The 11,984-nt window shown below is 36.0% G+C and overlaps 1 protein-coding gene and 1 pseudogene across 4 annotated transcripts; one reads left to right on the top strand and one right to left on the bottom strand.

Annotated features, from left to right (window-relative positions):
• The first annotated feature begins 3,203 nt into the window (after positions 1 to 3,203).
• On the top strand, positions 3,204 to 8,040 carry LOC111012173 (tobamovirus multiplication protein 1). Of its 4 annotated transcripts, none has more exons than XM_088122447.1 (11): positions 3,204 to 3,456; positions 4,633 to 4,720; positions 4,811 to 4,863; positions 5,360 to 5,452; positions 5,564 to 5,635; positions 5,756 to 5,828; positions 6,045 to 6,090; positions 6,156 to 6,219; positions 6,761 to 6,814; positions 6,905 to 6,982; positions 7,732 to 8,040. In XM_088122447.1, exons 1-11 carry the CDS (start codon positions 3,310 to 3,312, stop codon positions 7,822 to 7,824), a joined length of 861 nt encoding a protein of 286 aa, XP_087978573.1. In that variant the 5' UTR covers positions 3,204 to 3,309; the 3' UTR covers positions 7,825 to 8,040. The 4 variants fall into 4 exon arrangements, with proteins under 4 accessions (XP_087978573.1, XP_022141918.1, XP_087978574.1 ...); XM_022286226.2 differs by having other exon boundaries at positions 3,209 to 3,456; positions 4,640 to 4,730; XM_088122448.1 differs by having other exon boundaries at positions 3,223 to 3,456; positions 4,640 to 4,720.
• On the bottom strand, positions 6,904 to 11,783 carry LOC111012174 (cyclin-D1-1 pseudogene; annotated as a pseudogene).
• Positions 11,784 to 11,984: the final 201 nt, after the last annotated feature.

The following is an 11,984-nucleotide window of genomic DNA, read 5'->3' as shown; positions in this document are numbered from 1 at the left end:
AGGAGTTTGGAGGTCTTAACTTTCGTGACTTGGAGGGCTTTAACAAGACACTAATAGTCAAATAAGCTTGGCGATTTCTAAAAAATCCATCATTATTAGCATCCAAAGTTTTGAAAGCTATTTATTTTCCAGACTCCTCTACTTTTTAGGCTACTGCTAATTCTACTGCTTAATATTTTTGGAAAAGTCTCATATGGGGCCGTGACCTATTTCTTCAAGGGACTCGCAAACAAGTGGGCAAAGGTGATACAATAAGGGTTTTTGAGGATCCTTGGTTACCTAGAGAAAAGTCTTTTAAGCCGATCACACCAAAATTTTCTAATGGTAATCTTATGGTTTCTAGCTTAATCGAGCCCTCTGGCACTTGAACCTTGGGATTCTGTCTAGTGTCTTCTACAGAGATGATATTGATCTAATCCTAAAAACTCCCCTCAGTTGTTATAATTTGGAAGACTACTGACTATGATATTAGGACAACAGAGACATTTTCAGTGTTAAAAGTGCCTATAAATTATTCATGAGCAACAAAATTACTGCAGACACCAGCAACTATTTTATAAGAGGCAATTTCTGGAAGAACATAGGGAACATGAGCATTCCTACGAAAATCATATCTTTCCTATGGAGATCAATGCATGGGTTCTTGCCTACTATGTACAATCTTCAAAGGAAAGGGTTAGATGTCTCACCTTATTGCCCATGCTGCAAAAATAAGGTGGAAACTACAGCTCATGCTCATTTGAACTACTCTCGGGTGCAGCAAATATGGTCTACCATTCTCCCTTCTACACCCTGTTCTACGAGTTCGAATGTTCCATTTCCTGATCAATGGGAGAGATGGCATATGAAGCTTAGTAAATCGGAATTAGAAATTGCAGCGATCAAATGCTAGGCCATTTGGAATGACCGAAACCAAATCATTCAAGAAAAGCCAATTCCTGAAGTCTCTGTTAAAAGTGAATGAATTACCTCATACTGGGTTTCATCTCGTCAAGCTTTCCATTCTCCAATACCAGCTCCGCAACAGAGAACAACAATTGCCAATTGGAGTTCGGCCACGGTAGGGCTGAAATTAAATATTGATGCTGCGTGTGGAGCTAATTCGACTGAGTTAGACTTCCTTCTTCGTGATGAATCTAGCCGTTTATTGGCAGCGAGATGTCAGTCTATACCTCTTCCTTACACACATTTACTTGCTGAGCTTCTGGCCATTCATGAAGGTCTCTGCTTTGCAATTTCTCTGGGCTATTCACATTTAACAGTTGAATCAGACTGTCTCACCGCCATTTCTTTTCTTCGAGGTGATTCGAAAACCCTCGGTCCTGAATAGGTTTGGATTAACAATATCGGTGCTCTTGCTCTCAATTTAGATGTCTGTGGCTTCATGCATGTGCTCCGGGAATGCAATCGATCGGCTGACATCTTGGCTAAACAAGGTCTCCATGCCTCTAGTTCTTCTTCGTGGACTTGTAATTCCCCTTTTGGCTTCTTCGTATCTCTAGAAGGGAAAGTTCTTCCCCTCTTGTCGCCCCTGTGGCATTTGTTTCTTAATGAAAGCAATATTTCTAAAAAAACAAACAAACTTTTAGTCGTATATACTCAAATATTTTAGGTCATATAATATATACCTTGAAGTATTTGCCATATATCAAAAATCTAATCACGATTTTAGGGATTTCAAAATAAAAATTAGGAAATAGCCCAAATTCTAAATTTATTCCATATTTGATTTGATTTTTTTTATCTTTATTTAACATATATTGGAAAGGACCTATGAATAATTTTCCTAATTGATTCCACTATAATGTGTCAATCTTTAGACAATAATGTAAATTGTCAAAAAGTTAAGCTAATTGTGTAATTTGAATCCTAAAATAGACTCGCTGTGTACTAATCCTATAATATAAACTTTTTTTTTATTAGTTCTTTTAGTTGGACTTATACACAAATCTCAAAGTTAATTACTAAACTTTAATCTAGCTTTTCCTTTTTTTTTTTTACTAAATATGTCTAATGGTCCATAATATTTTAGATTTTTATTAATTTGGTCTTCAGTGTTTTAAGATGTGTTACAAAATCTCAATCAATTCATCCCATATAGGTAAATATGTTAAAATTATAATAGAAAATTTAGATGCCATTAAATTATTGTTTATTAACATATTTGGATGAGATGCACACGATTAATTTTTTTTACAGGTTCATATATTTTATAATATTAACAATGTTGTAGTATTAAATACCAAATTGAAAGGGAAAAAAAATCCTAAAAGTTTTTATAAACTATTAGAATGTTTTTCATAAATTTTGTAACTAAAACTGAATTCAAAAATTCAGTATTTAAATTTTAACTTTAGTTCATTTTAATGTGGACTTAAAAGGTTAGTTTTAGTCCCTTTAAAAGTGATCATTTTAATTCCTACCTATAAAAAAAGAAATTATTGAAATTTTAGAAAAGAGTATTTCAACACAAATTCTATACCTAACACATAAATCTTTTAATATAAATTAATGATTATATTTTAAGAAATGTATTGAGTTTAGTATCGTGTTGAAATTGTGATAGAAAAAAGAGATTAAAAATAAAATTAAGAGATCAAAATAGTAACTTTTTTAAAGGATAGGAACCAAAACAAAAATTTTGAAAGTATATAGACCAAAATGAACAAAAGTTGAAGGTATGAAAGACCAAAATAATATTTTTACCTATACACCTGTGCTTATTTTTCGAAAAATTGAATTACGTCACTATCTTTTAGGTTGATAACATGGTTAATATTATTTTGGTAAAACGTAAAAGATATATACTTAACTAGTTGAACTATGACATTTATTTAAATATAGTTCAACCGATTAAGGCATATATCAACGACAATAAAGTCTTGGATTCAAATCCCCACCCCCATATATGATGGTATAAATTAGTAAATTAAATTTTAAAGATTTGTCCCAAGGGACCAAGCTAAATTGTAAGAAAATGATTTCAATCATAGTGGTCACCTACCTAAAATTTAATACTTCACGAATTTTCTTAAAAATCAAATGTAGTATAGTCGACGCAAGGGGAAATTGAAAGACTATAATTTAAGGAATCAAATTACTTTAATACCCCACGGGATACATGGGGCCGTTATCCCATTCCTATCATACGTGTCAGGCTTGTTTCCACGTGTCATGCCGAGATGTGTATCCATGGACCGCACTCCGCTCTCTGTGGCGCGCGCGGGCATTAACAGACGAACGAGGGTAGGCTTCACAATCTTCTTCTCCTTCGCGATATTTTTCCCACTTTTGAAGCTCTAATCTATAATGGCGAAGGCGTTTTTAAGGCCGACGAGCTTTGCGGTTGAAGGGGGATTTGAATGGTGGAATGAGATCGACGAATCGGAGCAATGGCAGAATGGGATTTACTACTTCTTGGCTGCCTCTTATGGCATCATTTCCCTCATTGCCTTAGTACTCCACTCTTCTCTTACCCCTTTATGCTCTTTTCGTTCATTTTCTTCGCAGTTCCGGAGTTGTTTATCTAATTTAATGGCCGTATAACGCGATTGTTTGTTTATTTGTTTGTTTGTTTTGTTTTTCTTAGAAAGCATGTTGTTTTGTTGAGTTCGTGTCTTTATTGGGATTGACTGGTTTTATCTGTCTTGTGCTGTAATCTCGTGCCTCACTTTTCTGTTCAAGATAAAACAGGGCTTTCCTCCCGATGGACAAGATCCATAATTGTACTCTCGTGTACCATCAAATTATCGACGAATATAAGTGTTAAGTGTTGATAATTGATTGAATTTACTGTAGCCCATCGGCACAAGTTTTTGAGTTACGGTGGTTTAATATGATATCGGAGGAGGGCTAGAGTTGGGAATGAAGTTAAAACCCCATGCCCACCCATCTTAAGAATTAATTCCTATGGGTTTCCCAGCACCAAATGTTGTAGCGGGCGTCGGGCGGTTGTCCTGTGAAATTAGTTAAGGTGCATGTAAACTAGCTCAGACACCCGAAGATATAAAAAAAAGGAAAAACGGTATCGGTGGAATGTCATTTCTAAGTCCGGTGGAATGTCATTTCTAAGTCCACTACCACGAGTAGGGGAGTGTTAAGGGTTAATAAAGGATTAAATTTACCGTCCAATGAATTGAGATCTCTCACATATTCAGTTTGTTTGAAGTTTTAAAATAAAATACTCTGTGTGTGGGTTTGTCGTGAGCGTATACTGTATGTGTAAGCTGATAAAAAAGAACTGGATTTTTGGCTTACTTTGAAGAGAGGTTATCTCGGTTCCACTCTCTTTATGAGTTAGGATTTAGTACTTATTGTAAGGTAATTAAGAATGATATGGTGGAGTGTCAACTGTCCAATATGCCCTTGGACAATCAGGATTTATTGTGGGCATTCCGTCTTAGTTTGTTTCATTTGCTTCACTTTCTTCCTCATTTATATCCAACAAGAAAGAGAGTATGACCAAGCCAAGTGGAACCCTTTATGCAGTTTCTTGATAACTTTTGAAATTTACAAATGTAATAAAAACTTTAACCAGATTTTGTAAGTTCGATTAGATTTCTTGGGAAAAAGAACACGATAATTGGTTTGGTCTTTGTAATTAAAGCCTAATACTTAGAGTAATTGCTCAAGTTTTCAGGTTCAACTTATCCGAATTCAAATAAGAGTACCAGAATATGGGTGGACAACACAAAAGGCGTTCCATTTGATGAATTTCATTGTAAATGGATGTAAGATTGTATATTTGTTAATTTTTATTTATTTTTAATTATACTTGATGAGTAAATGTACCTTATTTGCATTTTGATAGTGAGGGCTATTCTCTTTGGGCTTTATAAGAGTGTTTTCCTCATTCGGCCAAAGGTAGGTTTCTTATATTAATTGTGATAATGCCAACAAGGATTTGTAGATTATTAATGTCCTATCGAAGCTATGGTTATCGAGTATATCTAGGCCTCATTTTGATATTGTAGTAATACCATATTGACATTTATTTATTTTGTAACTATATGAAACATCCAGAAGGCTTTCTGAAGGTGAAATTGATAAATAAATATAAACACTCAAAAGCCTTGTTTCCTGATTTCTGTTGGTCAAGAAAATCCAGGGATTTCTTCCTCCTCTGACACTGGGAACCATAACATTGTTAGATGAAGATTTATTGCATTGTGTTAATATTGTTACCCATCATAATCCACAGTGCAGCAGAGCATCATATTCCCATGCAAAAAAAGCAAGTCAATATATAGACTTAAATTGATAATCCAGATATTCAGAGAGATCCACATACCTTTTCCCATGATGTAACTACGACTATTTTCTCTGAACTATATGGGTTGGAACTTTCATGTTGGTAAAGGCTCTTGAAATGGTGGTTATGGAGATTCCTGGACTTCTATTTTTTTCAACATACACTCTGCTTGTTCTATTTTGGGCTGAGATATACCATCAGGTACAAGAATCATTATTCTAATTAATCTGGACGAAGTTATGTTACATATTATATCAATCCTGTGCTAGAATTTTCATTGGTAATCCATTTAGGTGATTTTTATTCTCTCAGGCACGGAGTCTTCCTATTGATAAACTTAAGCCCACTTACTGTATCATCAATGGAGTTGTGTATCTTACACAGGTAAGATAGAATATGTCACAACCAAAAGTTGTCTGTACAATGTGAAAACAGAATGAACTGAAATTGGTTGATTTGTTTATATTAATTTTTTCTTGTCAATTATTTGTCATTGTGTTGCAGATCTGCATTTGGATATTTGTGATGTTAAGCCGAACACATGGTGCAGTTATAGCTGCTAAGCTCTTCTTTTCAGGTTGCAGTTTGAGACATACATTTTTTTCCCTTATATAAAAAACAAATGATATTTTGATATTCATTTTCTAATGTGACAAGAAATGTGATGTATAATTGATGTCCATTTTCAACTGGAACCTTCCATAAAAAATTGTCAACGGGAACCTTTTGGTTTTCAAATCCTTGTTTATAGAGGCATATGTAAATGTAATTTTTTTTTCTCTATTGTTTCCAGTGGTTTCATTTTCTGCTGCACTGGGTTTCCTGATTTATGGTGGGAGGTAATATCTGTTTATGAGGAGCTGTGGTTACTTATGTTCTACACTAATAACTTTGCTCTTAACAGGCTATTTGTCATGCTGAGACGCTTCCCTATTGAATCTAGAGGGCGCCAAAAAAAGTTGTATGAGGTCGGTTTAGTAATGCGTTCTTTTATGGACTATGCCTGGAAAACATAAGAAATACTGTATAACTAGAATTGTTTGAAGCAATGGAGTTTAAGAAACCTAAATATCTGAAAAGGATACATCATTTTTCAATTTTGTCTCCAATGTTCCAACAGAACTATTTCATACCCATATATTTAGAAAAATTTATCCCTATTATAAGGGTTACATGACATTTCAAAAAATATCTTTTTACATGTGCTAGAAATATCCCCTACACCCTACTGAAATGAAGGTATTGTATCCAATTAGAAAAATGACCCCAGGAAGGAATGAACACAAGACATTCAAATGCTACACCACTACACCGCTATTCCATTATTAAATTTCAATAAGAACTTATTGAAAAATTTTGAAAGATCGGAATGAAATTAAACTCTTAAAATATTAAGGATGAAATTTAAGAATGGTGTATATTTTAGAGATACATGATAGATTTAGCCTTTTAAAGGATGCAGATTTTCTGAAGCTGTGGTTGATTTCTTATTTTTCCTTATCCTTGCAGGTTGGTTGTGTGACAGCAATTTGTTTTAGCTGTTTCTTTATAAGATGTTTTGTGGTAAGACGTTTTGATTTCCTTATGATTTCTGTAATCTTCATACCCATTCCTTAAGCAATTAATACATACATATATTTCTTCATCTTGTAGCTTGCCCTCTCGGCATTTAACAAGGATGCTGATCTTGATGTCCTAGATCATCCCATGCTCAACTTGATATACTACATGGCAAGTTTTCTAATTCCTAGTCTATATTATAATATTTTTTTCAAAGATGAATGGATTATTCTTTTAGTTAGTATTGCAAGTAAACAACTGAGGACGTTAAAAAATATTCTATTTGTTGGGATTATTTAAAGGGATTTACAGGTCTATTGTCTAACCCTTTTTTTTTTAACTTATAAAACAAATATTCATATTATCAATGGATACATTAAATTTAATTTCACATGCTTCTACATAGGAATAAAGATCCACAAGAAAACTTTACAAATTTATTTGGGGGTCATTGATGCTTCTGTGAATGAGACATCAAGTAGAGTGAAGGATTTTAGGCCTAGAAGAATGGTCACAAGCTTGTATAAGATAATCGCGAAGACTTTGGTTGATAAATTGATAAAGGTCTTCTTAGCATGATTTTTGATTCTTAAGGGGCCTTCATTGTGGGGGGGTAGATTTGGATCAAGTTTTTATTGCTGATGAGGATATTTAGGATCATAGAATTTGTAACAAAGGTGTTATTGTAAGCGGGATGTTAGCTAAGATCAAGAAGGGAGTTGCGATGGTGAGTATGACTTACAGAAGTCTAGGAAAAATTTATATATATATTTCTTAAATGTGTTATCAGAAGGCATTTATGTTCACTTGGGAGAAATTTATGAAGCATATGTAAGAGACTCCTTTATTGGGATAAGCTGAATTTATTTATTTATTGTTTTATATAATTTCTGATGAATTTGATGTGCATTCTACTGCAGTTGGTAGAGATTGTTCCGTCGGCATTGGTTCTGTTTATACTGAGAAAACTTCCTCCGAGGCGTGTATCTGATCGGTATCACCCCATTGAATGAAGCTCTCAAAAATTTCTGGTCAGCAGAACTTTCCATTCTAGTTATGTTTTTATTCTGAGTAGAAGATTTTTGTTCTTTAGGACTTTAGTTGCAGATTTCTGTTTGTCTATTTGGCTAGATTTACATTATCGCTTCTACTTTAATAAAAAAATACCTCTTCAAGCTGAAAAAAAAAAAACCTTCTGTCTTATGCAAAATATACCATTACTTTTAGGATGCTTTATGATTCAATAATACTTCAATGTCATAAATGTGGGATCAGTCTAATTATAATAGATTAGAGAAGAGTGTACAAAATGTGTCCAAAATTCAACTTCTAACCCAAAATTCTTGGCAATATAAATGTACTTTAATAACCATTCTTGGTAATATTTTGTTTTTGTTGCCTGTTGAGAAAACTTTGTTCATTAATAATTTATAGTGATGAACCTGTCAAATTTTCTTTTCTAAAATACTAGCCTACTGTTTCTTTCTTTCTTTCTTTTTTCTTTTTCCTTCCTGAGAGAGCAATATGAGAGTAAGGAGTGAGTCTCTGGCTCTGTGGTGCTATTTGGATTCTGCTATTGTGATAGAGCGGAAAAGGTTTACCATTTCTTAGGGGTGGAGTAAGGAATAGGATTTAGGAAATTGGTAAGGTGTGGCTTCTTAATTCAGTTGGTTTCAACATTGTAGTAATATATATGGTATTAAATATTCACAGATTTGTTGTAATTTGAAAAAGTTTACCAACCCAGTCCTTTGTACCCTTTTCTTCCCATTTTTCTATTAAAATAAATCCAAACTATGGTTTTTCTTTAAGAAAAATAAGATTGTCGTGTTTTGCTGCCAACCAACAAAAAATGACAAAAATCCTAAAAATTGGAATTGTAAGATAGTAGAATCTAGGCTAGTCTGGTCGTTATTTTTACATTTTAAATTTTGTTCCTAAACTAGGCAAGATACGTTGTTGGGCTAATAGATAATAGAAAATCTGCTAAAGGTTTGTTTTTATTTATAAGGAACGAATGTCTCTGTTGATTGCATGGTGTATTCAACATGGTGTTTTGGAAACGTGAGCAATCTGGAGAGGGTTGAGACAAACTATAACTGATGATGAGCTATTCGGATGTGATAAGAAGTTTTTTTGGATAAATAAATAACCAAATGAAAAGGACGACAAAAATTTCCTATCTTGTTTCTTTGAGATCATCCTCCATGCAATCCCAACCCTTCATTTTAATGGTCAACGACAAAGAGAATGGCGACCAAAGAAAAAGAGAGAGAGAGAACCACCGCTGATTTGGGAAAATAAAAAAAAGCTCTCTCTTTCTCTCCCTCTATCCCTTCAACAAAATGACACGAAGTAGGTCTTATCTACTGCTCCTGTACATTCGGCGCCGAGGATCGCAGCCGCTTAGTCGGAGACTCGGCGGCGGATTCGGGGCTCATAGAGCCGGTGTTGTCACAGCTACTGCATGCAGCCACATCGTGCATGCCGAATGGACTCGGAGGCACCGGCTGCTCGGGTTCACCACTCTGCTGTTTTCGGAGCGTTGCCGGACACGTGTCGATCACATACTCCTCCATTTGTTGGTGACAGCTTTTCACCATTTCAACTCTGTTCGCTGCCAGGAAATGGCTACATAACGGCTAGAGAATTGAACCTCTCGCCAGCCGTGCAGAGAACGGCTGCAGCAGCGATGGCAGATGGTGGAAACCCCAAGAAATCGATCACTGGGTGCTGAGAATTAGGAAACCCCAAGAAATCGATCACTGGGTGCTGAGAATTAGATTGAAAGAAGCAGAGAAGAGGCAATGAGAGTATTCCTCGTCTCCATCATCGGTGGTGGTGTGGAAGAAGAAAGAAGGTTGGAGATGAAGTGGTGTTGCTGCCAGATGGTGGAAACCCCAAGAAATCGATCACTGGGTGCTGAGAATTAGATTGAAAGAAGCAGAGAAGAGGCAATGAGAGTATTCCTCGTCTCCATCATCGGTGGCGGTGCGGAAGAAGAAAGAAGGTCGGAGATGAAGTGGAGGAAATCGAAAGGTGTGACGTCGCTTAATCTCCAATTGAGATTAGAAATGGCCCAAAGCTCCATTCTCTGAACCGTTTTGGGCTCGAAAACATATTTCGGTTTGAAAATTTGGAGGTCCAAGAGGTTCTTCCATTTTCGCCACTTAGGACAAGCACACCACATATAGAAGCTGAAATGGCTATCGGCCATACATTCAGTCGCGGAAGGAAATTCAAGGAGAGAGAGTGATCAAAGTAATTGATGGAGAGGAAATCAGTAATTGGTTTAAAATTGTAGTGCTCGTGCACCTTCAAGATCCACTTGATGGAGTCTTGGCGAGCGGTGAAGTCGATCGAACGGTCCTGGCACCGGCAGACATAGTCACGGCAAGGCATGTGGTCAAACTCCGATAGGACCTGCGATCATAGTCACAGCAAGGCATGTGGTCAAACTCCTATTGTAGAAGCCTGGAAATGGTGGACTCATTGGAGATCACGAGACGGTAGAGGAAGTCGCGGGCGGGGGAGGAGGTAGAAGAAGCGGAATGATTAGAAGAGAGACACATTGATGATGGGAGAGGTCACCGGAGAGGAAATGCGGCGGCAGCAGCATTGGAAAGTAGGAGGAAGATGAATCGGCAATGAAGGTGGCGGTGGGTCTGTTGAGGTAGATGGTCATAGCTTTATGGGTTCGGATGGAACATGAATGACTGATAAGAAGTTGGTTATATGTTTGAATGACTGATAAGAAGTTGGTTATATGTTTGTATAGTTCTTCAAATGTTTGGCGGGCGGAGGTTGGGGCTTTAGGAAGGTCAGATGGGTTGATCATAGATTGGGCATGTAAATGGTGTGTTGGATCAATCACGGTTGCCACCTATGTAGGATTTCTCAACACGAATGTTGTAGAGTTAGTAGGAGTGTGTTAGTTGTCTTGAATACTTTCTTTCATGAAAAAGAAAACAGAGAGAAAAAATCTAGGTTGATCTTGTGTGACTTTTCTTTGGTGCCGACTTTGGGTGTTGCCTTCTCTGTCTCGTTTGCTAAATAGTTGGTTGGCAGAAAGGATTGGTGGTCAAGTGTGCTATGTGAAGGTTGGCCAGGGTGTAAGCTAAGGAGAAAATTGAAAGGATTAAATAGAGATTTTGAAGAGGTGGAGGTTGGAGAAAAGGCAGGGAGAGTACAAGATAAGGAGGAGTTGGAAAAAGCATAATCTGGTCTTGATAAACAGGAGGAATGCAAATTGTTAATTGTTCAAGGAAACGTTTGTTGCTCTATGCTATTTGAAGAAAGAAACTGCTGCAAATGGGAAAATTATATGGCTGAAAGAAGTGGATGGGGGAATTTAGATCTTTTTTTCCTCAAACCGTTGGCTGCAAAAAGAAGAAAGAAAATCTGATTTTCGAACTGTGAAATGACAAGGGGGAGAGTTTAATGGAGGAAAGTCTGATCAAACAAGAAATAGTAGGTTTTCCCAGAAAACTATACGCTAAAGAAAGAGGTGAGAATCTGTTCCAGAAGGGATAAGGTGGCAGCCTATATCTGAGAAAGAAAAGACTAGGCTTGAAAGAACTTTTGAGAAAGAAGAAACGGGGAAATGTGAAGTCTTTTGATGGGTGTAAAGGCCCTGGTCCAGATGGGCTTACATTGGAATTTTTAAGGAAATTTTGTATGTGCATAAATTGATTTTATGGAGCTGTTACAAAATTTTTGTAAGAGAGAAACGGGCATTTGAATTCTTGTTTGAAAGAAAACGTTATTTGCTTGATAAAAAGGAACAAGAAGGTTGAAAAAGTGAGAGACTATAGACCAAGAAGTCCTGTAACTAGTGTTTATAATGTAGCAGTAAAGATTATTGTAGGAAGGTCAAAGAAAGGCCTTAAGTTCCACTATTTCAAACTGTCAAAATGCCTTTGTTAAAGGTAGGCAGATTGTGTGTTCGATTCTTATCGCTAACAAACTTGTAGAGGATTGTAGGAGGAAGAAGTGCAGGCATGGTTGGTTAAAATAGAATGGTTGGTTAAGATAGACTTGGATAAACAAGATTATGATATGGTGGATTGGAAATTTTTATGTGAAGTCATGAGAAGGAAAGGTTTTGGAAATAGATGATATCTTGGATGGAAGGCTGTATTTTCAGTACCAAGTTTTAAGTATTCTTGGATGG

This window comes from Momordica charantia (genome assembly GCF_013281855.1).
Source record: "Momordica charantia cultivar OHB3-1 chromosome 4 unlocalized genomic scaffold, Mcharantia_2.0 BLBB01000004.1, whole genome shotgun sequence".
Classification (NCBI taxonomy): domain Eukaryota; kingdom Viridiplantae; phylum Streptophyta; class Magnoliopsida; order Cucurbitales; family Cucurbitaceae; genus Momordica; species Momordica charantia.
The sequence above is the reverse complement of the archived record's forward strand: the minus strand, read 5'-3'. Positions and strand labels throughout refer to the sequence as shown.